Source organism: Ipomoea triloba, chromosome 5, assembly GCF_003576645.1.
Source record: "Ipomoea triloba cultivar NCNSP0323 chromosome 5, ASM357664v1".
In the NCBI taxonomy this organism is placed as follows: domain Eukaryota; kingdom Viridiplantae; phylum Streptophyta; class Magnoliopsida; order Solanales; family Convolvulaceae; genus Ipomoea; species Ipomoea triloba.
This window is the reverse complement of record NC_044920.1, coordinates 29,690,864-29,706,391: the sequence shown is the minus strand read 5'-3', so window position 1 is coordinate 29,706,391 and position 15,528 is coordinate 29,690,864. Positions and strand designations below refer to the sequence as shown.

Below are 15,528 nucleotides of genomic sequence, written 5' to 3'. Positions count from 1 at the left end.
TCCTCTTTAATTTGTTCTACTTGAAATAAGAAAAGTTTCTTGACTTTTGTCTTCAGGCAGATGTGATGCATTTATGTTTTTACTTCTGCCACTCTCAGCTCATATGTGTCCTCTTTTGAATCTTCTCATTCTTTTTTAATTGTAGACAAACCCACTGCTTATACTTTAGAAATAATTGCACTCATAACTATTTGTCTAAATAGTATACTACTTGCCTTTGAAAAGAGTTAAAATTTGCATGCCAGCTAAAAATGAGTCTTACATTGAAAGTTCGGTCGAATCCCACAGTCGGTTAAATTTTTTGATAACACTAATGTATCTACATTTTTCTTTTCTCAGTTTAATCTTTTTTCTTTTTCAATGTAGACTACTTCAACAATGCGATGCAATTGAGNAAAGATTTTTTAAAAATTACACAACGAATCTATTATTAAAACTAAATTCATTAAATTATTAATTGAACTATACAATATAAAATTAGATTCATAAATTCAATATTTAATAATACTAATTTGAGTAATTTCTTTACCCAATATAATAGCATATATTAATAATTATTCTAATAATATATGTAGATATATTTATACTAACTAAATCAGGCCAAACCAGCCCAATTCAGCAATTTACATATATATAAATATAGAAAGCCCAAACAACTAACCCAATATGAATTACCCATACCCGACCCATTAAGTCCCCATATAAAAACCCAAACCCACCCAGACAAACCCAGACAACCCTTCCTACTTCCCCGTCATCTCCTTCGCTTCTCCTGTCTGAAACCCTCGCCCCAGACCACAAATGGAAACCATGCCAATTCTTTCACCCAAACACCAAATCAAACCTACGCTTGAAGCAAAGTTGACTAAAATTCACCGAGATTCGTTCATTTCTACCGATTAAAACCACTACACAGATGAATCCAAGGCTTCGACAACAAACAGTTCGCGGTAGAAATAGAGTACGTCTTCAATCGTAGATTATGAAAGATACCACCCCTCAGGTAACATATTGTTTATTTTGCATTTTTACAATCTATCTATGTAATCTGACCTAATTTCGGATAAACCCTAACAGATTTCTTAATCAATTTTGTAGATAAATTGACAGGATATGTATTTGCAAAAAACGCACAAGGATTTCGAATCCAAAAAGAAAAACACAACAACGAAAGGAAGATAAGCATTTGACTGTAATTTTAGATTTATTTACCTAAATAGTCAAATCTGTGCCGTTACTATGTCAGTGTATGTAATATTTAGCTTTTGGAGATGAGCAAATTTATATGTCATGAAATTTGTAAGTGAATATGGAGCAATATTTGTTTCTCAATGTTATAGAATCCCATTTTATTACCATATTAAAGCATTGATTAGCCTCTGTAAATAATTACTACTTGTTAGACTTATGCTAGGTAGCAATTCCCTTTTATTGGGAAAGAAACAAATTTCTGATATTTTAATTGTTGTTCTGTAACTTGAACTCAAGTATTCTGTAACTTGACTAAAATGCTAGCATACCTTAGTATATATCTGAAGTTGCTGTTTATATCAATTCTATTAAAAAAATGTTATTAATGATCATGAGACATTTCATAATTCTGAGTGATTTGGAGTGGATCCATACCTGTGACATTAACAGTCTGATCCATTTCTGCGATCTTCATTTTCGTGGGTCACCAGAGATTGTATTCTCTTTAATGTAAACTGAACCTTCTAAAGCAGCTTTTGCTTTGGTGGTCCTTTCTTGTTCCAAAGCCTGTATTTTGATATGGATACACACTGTTTGTGCATCCTCTTTAATTTGTTCTACTTGAAATAAGAAAAGTTTCTTGACTTTTGTCTTCAGGCAGATGTGATGCATTTATGTTTTTACTTCTGCCACTCTCAGCTCATATGTGTCCTCTTTTGAATCTTCTCATTCTTTTTTAATTGTAGACAAACCCACTGCTTATACTTTAGAAATAATTGCACTCATAACTATTTGTCTAAATAGTATACTACTTGCCTTTGAAAAGAGTTAAAATTTGCATGCCAGCTAAAAATGAGTCTTACATTGAAAGTTCGGTCGAATCCCACAGTCGGTTAAATTTTTTGATAACACTAATGTATCTACATTTTTCTTTTCTCAGTTTAATCTTTTTTCTTTTTCAATGTAGACTACTTCAACAATGCGATGCAATTGAGGAACTCTACACACCAAATAATGACATACAACAATGAGGAGCCAATGTGGGGAAGAGAAAAGCAAAGTAGTTGAACTGAGAGGTAAACTTCCACTGAATTGCAAAATATATCATATATGCATAACATAGGATCAGTCCAGATACAATATAGCCTAGTTAAATAGCTGCACAATGCAGATATCCTAGGCACAGATTTTAGAGTAATTTAGAACAACACAAAGTAGTAGAATAAGCACATGAAACCTTACACCCAGTAAAAACAAACAAACTAAACATCTTCTTCCAACAGACACCTCTTAACAGAATGTGGTATAGCATTTTCTTCCAACAGACACCTCTTAACAGAATGTGGTATAGCATTCTCTTCCAACAGACACCTCTTAACAGAATGTGGTATAGCATTCTGTAAACCATTTTCAGATTCCTGCCTTAACGGAACATCAGCCAAATCATCTCCACCATTTCCAGGCAGACCCTCATTCACCTCAACTACATCTTCATAATCATCCCCCAAATTCACTACATCATGCCCAGCAAAGAAATCCTAAAAAGAAACAAAGACTACATCATGCCCAGCAAAGAAATCCTAAAAAGAAACAAAGAAAGTGACCATTTTAGCTTCAATATGACTATCTGTGTAGTTTAAGTAAAAAAAAAAAGAAGAGAAAAGTGGAGTTCTACCTCATCTGTATTCATAACACTGCCCTCATCACCCATTAATGGTGAACCAAGTCCAACAACACCGTCACCCTCAAGATCACCACAAAATTTAGCTATAGCATCACAGTAAAAGGGACTTGCAGACTATAAACCTGCTGCTTCTTCATCTTAATCTTCAAGAGCATTTTCCTGTTTGTAAGAGGCAGCAACTCAAGAGGAATACCCTCATATTCCTAGCATTTTAAGAACCGTATATATAAGTCTCAATTGAATAGAAGAAAAAAAAATAGAACCACACTTAACACCCCATATTTCTTAAGTAGATTTTCTGCTGACACACCAACCAGCTCTGCCACTTCCCTATCCCACTATTTAATATTACAGAAAGATATTTAAATTAGAGTAGAAAAGAATACCTTGAGTCTTCTAGCAAAAAGTCAATGAGCCGAGAAGGCCTTCCATTAATCAATTTATAAGGACTTTCAGTTCAGTCAGACTCAAGGATGAAAGCAACCCTACTTTTGTAGCTGAAGTTTAGACTCCCTTCTTTAAAGATTCTAAAAGCCTACTCAATGATCTCAACACATCTCTGTAAGTCCCTCTACTCAATGATCATACATAACTATATGCAATTAGGTTTGGAAAAAAAAAAAAACATTGTTATGTATCTATTAACCATTATCATTGATCAAAAAAACACTTCTATTTGACTTGCTTGCTTGCAACTGAAAACCTTTGATGATTCGTGCTTGTAAATGCAATCTTTATATGTATTCCTTTTTCTTCTTTTTTTAATCCCATAAATAAGTTAATGTTTTTCCCATATTGGAAGGCAGCCCCAAAAAAAATAAAATTAAGGGCCATGAAAATTACCTGGATCTATCTTTGCTTTGCTTAGCTTCAAAATGAATAGGATCTGAGATGAAGAGTCAACACAAACTTGGTTTAAAAACACCAGAAACTACAAATAGAAGTGTATACCTTTCCTATGTGCTCTGGCAACGACTGTGGAGTAAGTTCTTGACGTTCTCCCTGGGCAAGCTTCCTCTCCGGAGGCAAAATAAGAATAGAGAGCAAATCATTAAATCCTGTAAGATGTCTCTGGGTACAATATCTTTTGGTATATGACAGTGCCCTGTTAATATGAAAAGTTACCATTTGAAATATAGATTTATGTAGAATAAAAACTAATCAAAATTTCTACATTTTTGCAGATTAATGAAGATTAATGATATAAAAAAAAAAAAAAAAAGCTTACCTTTTCGTGGAAGACTACCACTTTGCTCTTAATTTCAGAAGAGCCTTTCCGTGGAAGGAACCTCTTTGCTCTTGAAGGTAGATAAATTATTGGCGAGGTAGTGCATTCCCATGGTCGAAAGCAAAAATGCAAAGCAGAAATTTGGAGAATGATAGTTAACCTGTAATATATAGTGTGTGTAATAGATGTCTTAGAGTGAAAGAGTTCTATGTATATTAAATAGTTTTGAATTCCCGGTGAGAGTGAAAGACTTCTATAATCTTTTCCTTGATTCTCGAATCGTTTTTGACGATTCGATTTCCTAAGTTTTGACGATAAATGCATTCATACTGCAAAGCCTGATGTATGACAATGTATTTAATGCAATNATTCACTACATCATGCCCAGCAAAGAAATCCTAAAAAGAAACAAAGAAAGTGACCATTTTAGCTTCAATATGACTATCTGTGTAGTTTAAGTAAAAAAAAAAAGAAGAGAAAAGTGGAGTTCTACCTCATCTGTATTCATAACACTGCCCTCATCACCCATTAATGGTGAACCAAGTCCAACAACACCGTCACCCTCAAGATCACCACAAAATTTAGCTATAGCATCACAGTAAAAGGGACTTGCAGACTATAAACCTGCTGCTTCTTCATCTTAATCTTCAAGAGCATTTTCCTGTTTGTAAGAGGCAGCAACTCAAGAGGAATACCCTCATATTCCTAGCATTTTAAGAACCGTATATATAAGTCTCAATTGAATAGAAGAAAAAAAAATAGAACCACACTTAACACCCCATATTTCTTAAGTAGATTTTCTGCTGACACACCAACCAGCTCTGCCACTTCCCTATCCCACTATTTAATATTACAGAAAGATATTTAAATTAGAGTAGAAAAGAATACCTTGAGTCTTCTAGCAAAAAGTCAATGAGCCGAGAAGGCCTTCCATTAATCAATTTATAAGGACTTTCAGTTCAGTCAGACTCAAGGATGAAAGCAACCCTACTTTTGTAGCTGAAGTTTAGACTCCCTTCTTTAAAGATTCTAAAAGCCTACTCAATGATCTCAACACATCTCTGTAAGTCCCTCTACTCAATGATCATACATAACTATATGCAATTAGGTTTGGAAAAAAAAAAAAACATTGTTATGTATCTATTAACCATTATCATTGATCAAAAAAACACTTCTATTTGACTTGCTTGCTTGCAACTGAAAACCTTTGATGATTCGTGCTTGTAAATGCAATCTTTATATGTATTCCTTTTTCTTCTTTTTTTAATCCCATAAATAAGTTAATGTTTTTCCCATATTGGAAGGCAGCCCCAAAAAAAATAAAATTAAGGGCCATGAAAATTACCTGGATCTATCTTTGCTTTGCTTAGCTTCAAAATGAATAGGATCTGAGATGAAGAGTCAACACAAACTTGGTTTAAAAACACCAGAAACTACAAATAGAAGTGTATACCTTTCCTATGTGCTCTGGCAACGACTGTGGAGTAAGTTCTTGACGTTCTCCCTGGGCAAGCTTCCTCTCCGGAGGCAAAATAAGAATAGAGAGCAAATCATTAAATCCTGTAAGATGTCTCTGGGTACAATATCTTTTGGTATATGACAGTGCCCTGTTAATATGAAAAGTTACCATTTGAAATATAGATTTATGTAGAATAAAAACTAATCAAAATTTCTACATTTTTGCAGATTAATGAAGATTAATGATATAAAAAAAAAAAAAAAAAGCTTACCTTTTCGTGGAAGACTACCACTTTGCTCTTAATTTCAGAAGAGCCTTTCCGTGGAAGGAACCTCTTTGCTCTTGAAGGTAGATAAATTATTGGCGAGGTAGTGCATTCCCATGGTCGAAAGCAAAAATGCAAAGCAGAAATTTGGAGAATGATAGTTAACCTGTAATATATAGTGTGTGTAATAGATGTCTTAGAGTGAAAGAGTTCTATGTATATTAAATAGTTTTGAATTCCCGGTGAGAGTGAAAGACTTCTATAATCTTTTCCTTGATTCTCGAATCGTTTTTGACGATTCGATTTCCTAAGTTTTGACGATAAATGCATTCATACTGCAAAGCCTGATGTATGACAATGTATTTAATGCAATCGAATTCCCCAAAAAAATTAACAAAACGGCTGCGTTTCTAGTGGGCGGGAAACTGAAATTTTTTTATTTTTCAGAAAGTTGTTGCTTTTATATATATATAGATATAGATATAGAAGTGTCATCACTTATTAATTAAAATGTATATCCTGTACCCGTTTCATTACATAAACTTCGTTCAATTATTGTGTCCAATCATATAAAGGTCTATTGATCAATCAAATGGCTATTTTATATATATATATATATATATATATATATATATATATATACACTCATTACTACATTGTTGTTTACACTATAGCAAACACTTTCTAATTTTCTCGAGGTTAATACCTAATTATTCAAACTTTGATAGCTTTACACAAAGATTCATTTAAAATTAAATTAAAAATCACTATAATTGAAAACTATATATATTAACTCAACAAATATCTTATTTAAGTGAAATACATTTGTACTGTAAATGCAAGTATTGTTCAACTTTTGGTGGAATACAAAATTAGTGATGATTCTGGATTTGTTGGACGGTGAACAAAATAACTACATCAATTAGTGGTGTTCTAGAACAAATGCCTCAAGGAGTGATTGGTTCAAGTCATAAATTAGGTAATATGTTTCATAACATAATATTATTTTGTTTGATCCATTGGTAATATTATATTGCATCAACCATTCCTTCAAATTCAAGGGCTTAACTAACATTTTTCTTATTATTCCAATTCCAATCTGATTCCTACAATATGCATTTAAGTTCGAAACATAGTCATCCTTATTGTAAAAAAAAAATAAAAAAAGGTTCAACGAAAGACAAACAATTTTTCGGAAAATTGATTGATGCAAAATGATTAATAACCACTGCCTCATACAACTTTTGATAAATTCCAACTATACTCCATTACAAGAAATGACTGGATTCGGAAATGAACTATCAATAATTGCTCTAAGCTTTGACCGATGATAACACGTGCTTGGATTTCCACATTCCTATTAGTGTTATCATTTAGAAATGTATTCTTTTTGCTCAAAATAATGAAAAAAAAAATTCTTGAAAAATAACTATAAAAAATATAATTATCCAACTTTTATTATTACAATAAACCCTATATTCAGAAAAACAAACAATACACTTGTTACATATTCATCAACATTACCTCCAATTTTTCAATATGAAAAAAAATTAAAAACTCCAATTTTTTAATATGGATAAAAATTTGTGTGAGAAAATCCGAGTCTCAATCCAACTATGTTGAACACCTTCAAATCTCTAACGTCATACGCTCAACTTCAGAAGTGATTTTCACATAACACAAAAGATAACTATTTTCTAGTCTTCTTAATTATGGAAGGATTGGAGGAGCCCATACAGGAGAAAGTGGTCGGAAATGGCAATTCAACATAAGCCTTCGTAGACTACTTTTAACAGTCTTTCATTGGAAAAGAACATAGCTCAAATGAAACCCCTCAGAATTTCACATTAATCCTCAAAATGCATATTATTCAGTCCACTACTTTTAACATTTTAATTGAAATAGTTCTTCATAGGGGAATAACACTCATGCCAATTTACAAATACTTTAATTAAATTAACAATGCAGTTAATATATTAACAAAAATCAATTAATCAATTAATCAATATAATGACTCAAGCACTAGACTTTTTTATTCTTGTTTTAATGATGTATCAAACTGAATTACAGAAATCTTAATCAAAAGTTTACAAGATATATCATTAGGTTCTGCTCAGTAAACATGAAAGTTTCTTCTCATAGACTAAGTCTCTGAAGTCTGACATGTGAATTTTTTCATAATTCATCACAGCAGAAGATTAAAACATTTACAGTAATAAAACATTATGGGTAATTCAACAAAACAATGAAAGAATTCAGCATGTAAAAACAGATTTACATACGCTGATTGAAGCAGCTCTCATTCCGAAAAGCTTAATCGCTCATTCTAATTATCGGAATAGCGTATACTGCCTAAAGGCAAAAATAATCATCGAGCTCAAATTTTAAATTTCAATTAAAAACACAAAAATCATTTAAAAAACAACAAAAGATGAAACTTTGAACTAATTAGGAGGAGATCAGAATAAAACACTGGTTTATCAGTCACGGTAATCAGAAACACGGACCAATAGTGTATTCATCATCTCTCTGGAGATCGAATCCCATCAAAACTCCAAATATAAGACATAATTAAAAACAAAAACAAAAACAGAAAAACGCTTGATGCAATCGAAATCATCAGAGACTTAAATACAAGTGAATCACGGAATAGTAAATTCATATTGTTGCAGTTTTTTTCCTCATCACATGATACCGATTCATCAAAAAGCACATCCAAAAACTGAAAATCGCATAAGAAACTAAACTAAATAGATAATGATTCGAAGCGTGGAACGATGCAGAATCCGAAGCCAGTCGAACAGAATACCTTCAAGTCTGATTGTCAAAAGTCCCAATTCAGCCTTTATAGCAAATGTTGGGAGGCGGGTTGCACTCTAAAACCCTAATCATGGAGGCGCAAGTAAATTGGACTTCTGGGCTTGCGAGGGATAGGTTACAACGAGATAAAAGGGCTTAGAATACAAAAAGATGATAGACGAAACTAGCCTCTATCTTAGCCCAAGCCCAATTGTGATTTATTTACCCAACCCATGCATGCTAAGAGCCCAATAATTCCAGAACTAGACACTACTATTTTTTACGGAATAATTTTTTTTTTAATGGCTAAAAGAATTATAATCTTTAACATTATAACTTGGGCCACACTTGTGTTCGACTGTCTCATGAATTTTTATCTGTTAGACATGTCAGATCAAGTCTTTATGAAAATGTAATACTTATACTAAAAAATATAATACTAAATATGAATAAAGTATTTGTTACTTATACTTACAAAAGAAGTAATGTAAAAGCATTGCTTCTTTTATCAAAAATATTACGGAGTACAACTTTAGTTAATGAGAGAATTGGCGGTGGCATAATACAATTTTTAGTTTTTTACTGGGCTGAAATGCTCTTACGCCACTGCCTTGTACTAAATCCTTAACATCCAATGTGATGACTGATGAGCTCGTAGTGACCAAACGCATTGTTCAATTATGGTTGAATCGGTTTACATAAATATCGAACCGAGTATAAATAATATCTTAATTATTAATATCTATATTGTTAGGCATATCAAGATATTATAACTCCTGACATTGGATACAAATTTTCTAATATTTACAATGCTAGATTATAAATTTCACAATGTTTGATTCAAATAGTGCAAAAATGTTCAAATTTTGTCTTCAAGTACATTCATAATGAGCAGAACCTAAGCATTTGTGATGAATATAAATATAAATACATAATAAAACTTTAAGGCTGTCTTGGTTAGATTCACTATTACAATTATTATATATACATTAAACTTTAATTTTAAGATTAGAGAAGATCAGAATCCGATCTTTGATCTGCATGGCATAGAACTCAGATCTCTACCAATTTCCTAATCCTTATTTAATTGGCAGATACTACTTACTCTCATATAATAACATTAATGGTTAGACATGCAGGTAGATGAACATTGCCTACTATACGTTTGACTGAACTGGTCGTTGGTTCCTTAAATCTGATCGAGTTGTTGACTACTTTGTTGTTTGGGTGTTCGGTAAATAGATGTTAGCTGATTAAGGTAGTGGTTTTGATTAGTTGATAGCATCAGCTAATTGTATAAAAGTGTTTGGTAAATTAACTGTTATTTTATAGCTGACTACGTGCAAAATGACTTTCTCAAAAAGCAAATCGAAAAAAAAAAAAAAACTGTTTTGAGCATCATTTAAAATTTTAACATTTTTTAACAATAAGTTGTTATAAAGAGTTACCTCTTCTCAACGATCCACGAGAAGTGAGTATGATTCAATCATCTTGTCCATAAAGATGACTGAATGAGGTAAATTGCGAGATGTACTTTAACTAAAACGAAAATTTTTAATAATGCACCCACGATTAGCTAAGCAAATTTCATTAACTTATGTTGGTTGAATGACATGTTGACTTATGTCACATGACATACTATATGCTTTATAAATTATGAGGATGAACCAAAAATTTGTGGTTCAATTACATTAATTAATGTTTGAAATTTGGTGTCTGTATGAGCATATCCACTACATAAGTAAGAATCAATTCGAATTCAAATGTTTGAACAATAATGTTCAAGTCTTCAAGATTTGATCCGATTCCCATTATGATCCATCTCTATTAAATTTGGTATTGGTAGATATCTTACCTACTTTATCTTAAATATTTGTTTGAACTCAAAACAAAATAAACAATATTGTTGCAATGATTTACATGTTATAGATAATATTAAATTTATTAATTCCAAATGGATGATTTGTGTGTCAAATTTGATTAGGGAAAACAACTTGATTTATTGTTCACTTGGTTCAAATTACCAATGAGTTATATCTAATTCAAAAGTCTTAATGGTATAATTGTGATCCAACAACATCTAAAAAAGAGTGAATATGTATAAATCTAATAGTCATGTATATTACTCTGTATTAGACAATATTAGAAATCAAGAACTAAAATGATAAATGGAGAGTAATATGTTGACTTTATTGGTTTGAGATGGTTAGTTATAGGCAACATATAGTGGTTTACTTCATTGTAGTTATTTGGCGCTTATTTTACAATGCGGGTTTCGCCTATAGCGCACATTCAGGTGGCGCTTGTGGATTTTGCCGTAAATAAAAAAACATTTGTCAACTAAAGTCACAAAGTATACTTAGAGTGCACATTCAATAGCAACTACGGCCTTTCTTATAGATCAAATATTAGAAGTCAAGATAATATACCGTTACTCTAAAAATAGTATAAGTAAAGAATTAAGGAGAATCCAACCATGATTGAACAGTTGACTTTGTAACCACAATATTTCAAATTTGATTCATTGTCCCCAAATGTTGAATCTTTAACCCCAAGGGCTCCTCACATTTCGCATCGACAAAGCATTTGAAAGGATGTAAATCATGATAACTCAATTGAACACATAAGCTATAATTTTGCTAACTGCGCACAAGGAGCCCCTCACTTTGAGAGGTTGTCCCACAATGTTGCGGGTGAGACTTCTAATTTGATTCATTTTATGAGTTATCTATTGATTTTTCTTAATTTGAATTGATCCGTACAATTTAAGCTTAATTTGAATTGATCCGTACAATTTAAGCTGATTTATCTTATCAGGCTTTTCTCGTAATGAATAATGAAAGAAATTTGAATGGTTTGGGTAATTAAGTGGTGTATAAAATTGTTTAAAAAAAGTGGTGTGTAAAATTTAGATCCAATAAGGGCAGCCCGGACACAAATGTTAGTGCTGTCTCTCCCATTGCTACGATCTCGGGTCGTCCTATATATGCATGCAGTTGTTGTATGTTTTGTCCGCAAGCTGTTAGATTTCTAGGAGACTGTGGCGGTGGTAGCGACGACCCAAACCCCAACTCCAACCCACTACTTTCACTCTCATTGGGTCTCCCAAAAACCCCTCTCCTCACACAGCCCAACTCCATTTTTCAAATTTGAAAAAACCTCAAAAACCCCATTCCCATTCCCATTCACGGGCTCTATTGGCGCCCGCATCTTCCTCGCTGCTCTTTGACCGCCTCGGCGTCGCCAAAATCCCATTTTGACCGCCACCCATTTGTTTTCTTTTCCCTCGCTTTAAACCCAAACCCTACTCTTCTACTAAGAGCCTCAGCCTCGTCCAAATTTCTTGCCAAACCCAGAAAAAAATAGCATGAGCAAAGAGCCCAATAAGAGCGGAGACGGTGACACTAGCACCACGTTTACCGTGTCTGAGAAGAGTAGCGTGGGCAGTAAGGTCAGCGATGGGTGTTTTGAGGGGAAAGATTCCATTTTTGTGAGTGGCGAAGATACCCAATTTGGAGAGAATGGTGAAAGTGAGAAATGTAGCTTTAGTTCGGGTAGTTACTGTAATGGGGACCCGAATGAGGGTAGTTTTAGGAGTAGTTATTTGTCGAAACCTCACAAGGCTAATGATGTTCGGTGGGATGCTATACAATGTGTGTCGGCTAAGGATAGGGAGTTGGGTTTGGGGCATTTTAGGCTTTTGAAGAAGTTGGGGTTTGGGGATATTGGGAGTGTTTACTTGGCTGAGCTAAGAGGGATAGGGTGTTTGTTTGCAATGAAGGTTATGGATAAAGGGATGTTAGCCACTAGGAAGAAGGTGATGAGAGCTCAAACTGAGAGGGAGATTCTTAGCTTATTGGACCATCCTTTTCTCCCTACCCTTTACTCACATTTTGAAACAGAGAAGTTTTCCTGCTTGCTTATGGAGTTCTGCAGTGGTGGGGATCTGCATTTGCTCAGACAACGTCAGCCTGGCAAGCATTTCTCGGAGCAAGCTGCAAGGTTAGCTTTTGATTATGTTTCATTTGATGTTTTTCCTGTTTCTGGTGTTTGAATGCTCAGAAACCTGTTTTGTTTTTCATGGAAATGTTACCTCTTTGCTTAAGAATGAGATTCTCGTTTTTATATCTTCAATCAGTCAAATGATGTGTCATGTCCATAAAGATGTTTTCCCTTTTTGGTAAACGTCTTTTAGCTGATTGTGTTAGATGATAACTACTTGATAACATTAGCGGATTGTGAAACTGTGTTTGGTAAATTAGCAGTTTAGTATAATTTCTTTTAAAAAAAGCTAATTGAAAAAGTTGTTTTGAGCAACTTTTTGAATTTTAGCATTTTGGAGTTACAAAAAATTGATTAACCAAACACTTATATTGATTTTTTAACCAATTCAAACAGCTAATAATGGTCAAATAAGCTAAAAATTGACTAATAAGTTAACTATTTTACCAAAGGGCGCTTTAAATATTTAGTTCTTAATTATGTTTGCTCTTCCTTTCTTCAAAGGCTAGATAAGAAAGGTAGCACTTTGGGAGCTTGTGGAGCCTCCTTTTTTCTTATTCTTGTCTCTTTTCCTTTTGCTGCTCTTTTTTTTTTAAACTTTATTTTCTTGGTTTACTGTATGTGAAAAGAACAATCATCTAGCTAATACTAGCTAACAACTATCTTTTTGGATGGATTATGTTTTCTCTATTGGGTTCTTGGGAACTTCTGTTGCAATAGAATATTCACCTAATGTTTGGATGGTGGAACACTTGGAGCTCCTATTTTCCAAAATTTGCTGTCTTTACTTACTTTTGTGAACAGTTGATGGTGGATTAGTTTGACTGTGAATAGAACGGCAGGGTTAAATTGTTCGTTGATGGTTGAAAATTTGCATAATAGTATGTTTCGATTTTTGGTTGTTAGGTTTTACGCCTCAGAGGTGCTGCTTGCTCTTGAATATCTCCATGTGATGGGAGTTGTATACAGGGACCTAAAGCCCGAAAATGTCATGGTGAGGGAAGATGGACATATTATGCTTTCGGATTTTGACTTATCGTTGAGGTCTTGTGTGAATCCCACTCTTATAAGCTCGAGCAGTGAACCGTCTTGCACGATGTCTTCGTATTGTATCCAGCCAGCGTGTGTTGATCCAGCCTGCAAATTACCCATTTGTGTAGAGCCCGTGTGCTTTCAACCGGCTTGCTTTAAGCCACGCATTTTCTCCTCCAAAACTGCCAAAACGAAAACTGAACGTGCAACTTTTGTTAATTTGGATTCAAGGCCTGTATTAGTTGCAGAACCGACTGATGCAAGGTCCATGTCTTTTGTTGGGACGCACGAATACCTCGCCCCTGAAATAATAAGGGGAGATGGACACGGTAGCTCGGTTGATTGGTGGACGTTTGGCGTCTTCTTGTACGAGTTACTTCATGGGAAGACACCCTTCAAAGGAAATGGAAACCGGGAGACATTGTTTAATATCGTTGGTCAGCCCTTGAAGTTCCCCGAGGGCTCTGCAGTTAGTTATGCTGCTAAGGATTTGATCCGCGGCCTGCTAGTGAAGGACCCTCAAAAACGATTAGGATACAAAAGAGGCGCCACCGAGATAAAACAACACCCGTTCTTCGAGAGCATTAACTGGGCTCTAATTCGCAGTACTCACCCACCCGAGATTCCAAAACCAGTTGATCTTACGTTTTTGAAGCAAACATTCAAGCCGCCACCTACAACTCCTGCGTGTGAAAATCAAGCCTCCGACTCTGCCAGGTCATCAGGTCCTTATTTAGATTTCGAATTCTTTTGAATGATTTTCACAGAAATGATTGTAGTTAGTAGTGTTTATTGAGGCAATCTGATGCCCATTGCCCGAGCTTCTTTGTATTCTGTAAGAAAATTGACTTCACCTTACAAAAATCTTTTCCTTCTTCCAATAATAAAGATCATGCTCTTAGCCTTTCCATTCTTTTATGAACTTTGGCTCCTCACTCTACTTTTACTTTTCAGTAAAAATCGACGTGTACATAAACTCAGGTTAAAATTAGTTTCCTTTTACTCAACCGAAAACATTTACACTGCTGCAGACATTTGTTATTTCTTTTTTTTTTTTTTTCATTATACGTGCTGTTTTCTGTGGTCCGACGCCTAGAATATGACATCTGCTTGTGACTCTTAATCGCTTTTCAGAACTCACTTTACAGATCTTTTGTTTGTCTGTAATCGGGAGGGCCACATCGTCTTTCTTTCCCCTGTAGCTACAAAGCAAACATCTTTGACGATGTAGACAAATGATGAAAAAGTTTAATGGTAAGTGTTGGACAATGATATGGTGGTTTATGTATGTGTTCTGTCACACTTTTTTCTAGGACTGTGCTTTCTTTGAACAACTAATGGGCCTGTCTTAGGTGGTTGTTACGACATCGTTGCCTGTGTGTACTATGTTGTTCTCTGTGTTCTCCCTACATTCCCTCCACCATTCTCAGCTGTCAAGGACCATAGTATAGACAGTATAGTGAGAATTTTTTTTTGGGCATTTCTTTAAGGCTAATAAAGCAAGGGAATCACTGCAGGAAAGGCAGCCTTTGTAAAGTACATTTACATAATTCATGATGGACTATATTCAAAACATTTTCCATTCATGAAATTTTGACCTTTTATTCGAAAATCAGATTTGTGAAGCATAGTGCATTCCACCATGGACAAGTTCTGGCGTGTTTCTTGGTTAGTGAAACCTCAAACTGTCTCTATTTTCATAGAGTTGTTAGCAGTTCTCTTAGGTTAATTGTTCCAATACTTGCAGTGAAGAGCAACCCAGCCAAACTGGTCGTCTATTGGCTTTGTAATTGAGTTAATATCCAAATTTGTCCTCGATTATAGTGGTTTTTTTCAATTTTGTCCTAAACGACTTTGGTCTCATAAAG

At 34.1% G+C, this 15,528-nt stretch overlaps 1 protein-coding gene, 3 long non-coding RNA genes and 5 other non-coding genes across 11 annotated transcripts; 3 read left to right on the top strand and 6 right to left on the bottom strand.

Moving 5' to 3' along the window:
- The first annotated feature begins 712 nt into the window (after positions 1-712).
- LOC116019755 lies at positions 713-4,445 on the top strand. 3 transcript variants are annotated; one of them, XR_004098755.1, is made up of 4 exons: positions 713-1,003; positions 1,099-2,267; positions 3,744-3,935; positions 4,060-4,445. It is a non-coding gene; the product is annotated as an uncharacterized LOC116019755 (long non-coding RNA). The 3 variants fall into 3 exon arrangements; XR_004098754.1 differs by lacking the exon at positions 4,060-4,445 and having other exon boundaries at positions 3,744-4,009; XR_004098756.1 differs by lacking the exon at positions 4,060-4,445 and having other exon boundaries at positions 719-1,003; positions 2,159-2,267; positions 3,744-4,009.
- Positions 2,123-2,726, bottom strand: LOC116019758. Its single transcript, XR_004098759.1, has 2 exons — positions 2,563-2,726; positions 2,123-2,478 (listed from the first exon to the last, which is right to left on the bottom strand). It is a non-coding gene; the product is annotated as an uncharacterized LOC116019758 (long non-coding RNA).
- A 727-nt stretch (positions 4,446-5,172) lies between the features above and the next one.
- LOC116019757 lies at positions 5,173-6,226 on the top strand. The gene is made up of 2 exons (XR_004098758.1): positions 5,173-5,665; positions 5,790-6,226. It is a non-coding gene; the product is annotated as an uncharacterized LOC116019757 (long non-coding RNA).
- A 1,429-nt stretch (positions 6,227-7,655) lies between these two features.
- Positions 7,656-7,747, bottom strand: LOC116021338. Its single transcript, XR_004098999.1, has one exon. It is a non-coding gene; the product is annotated as a small nucleolar RNA R21 (small nucleolar RNA).
- A 186-nt stretch (positions 7,748-7,933) lies between these two features.
- On the bottom strand, positions 7,934-8,024 carry LOC116021336. Its single transcript, XR_004098996.1, has one exon. It is a non-coding gene; the product is annotated as a small nucleolar RNA R64/Z200 family (small nucleolar RNA).
- Positions 8,025-8,121: 97 nt separating this feature from the next.
- Positions 8,122-8,205, bottom strand: LOC116021335. Its single transcript, XR_004098995.1, has one exon. It is a non-coding gene; the product is annotated as a small nucleolar RNA U54 (small nucleolar RNA).
- Positions 8,206-8,282: 77 nt separating this feature from the next.
- On the bottom strand, positions 8,283-8,357 carry LOC116021320. Its single transcript, XR_004098978.1, has one exon. It is a non-coding gene; the product is annotated as a small nucleolar RNA SNORD18 (small nucleolar RNA).
- An 84-nt stretch (positions 8,358-8,441) lies between these two features.
- LOC116021334 lies at positions 8,442-8,522 on the bottom strand. Its single transcript, XR_004098994.1, has one exon. It is a non-coding gene; the product is annotated as a small nucleolar RNA Z199 (small nucleolar RNA).
- Positions 8,523-11,657: 3,135 nt separating this feature from the next.
- Positions 11,658-14,582, top strand: LOC116019351 (serine/threonine-protein kinase D6PKL2). The gene is made up of 2 exons (XM_031259524.1): positions 11,658-12,628; positions 13,535-14,582. Exons 1-2 carry the CDS (start codon positions 11,994-11,996, stop codon positions 14,412-14,414), a joined length of 1,515 nt encoding a protein of 504 aa, XP_031115384.1. The 5' UTR covers positions 11,658-11,993; the 3' UTR covers positions 14,415-14,582.
- The last annotated feature ends 946 nt before the right edge of the window (positions 14,583-15,528 follow it).

Coding starts and splice junctions, on each gene's coding strand:
- LOC116019351 (XM_031259524.1), top strand. CDS start 11,994: ATGAGCAAAGAGCCCAATAAGAGCGGAGACGGTGACACTAGCACCACG. Junction 12,629..13,534: donor TTCTCGGAGCAAGCTGCAAG/GTTAGCTTTTGA, acceptor TTTGGTTGTTAG/GTTTTACGCCTCAGAGGTGC.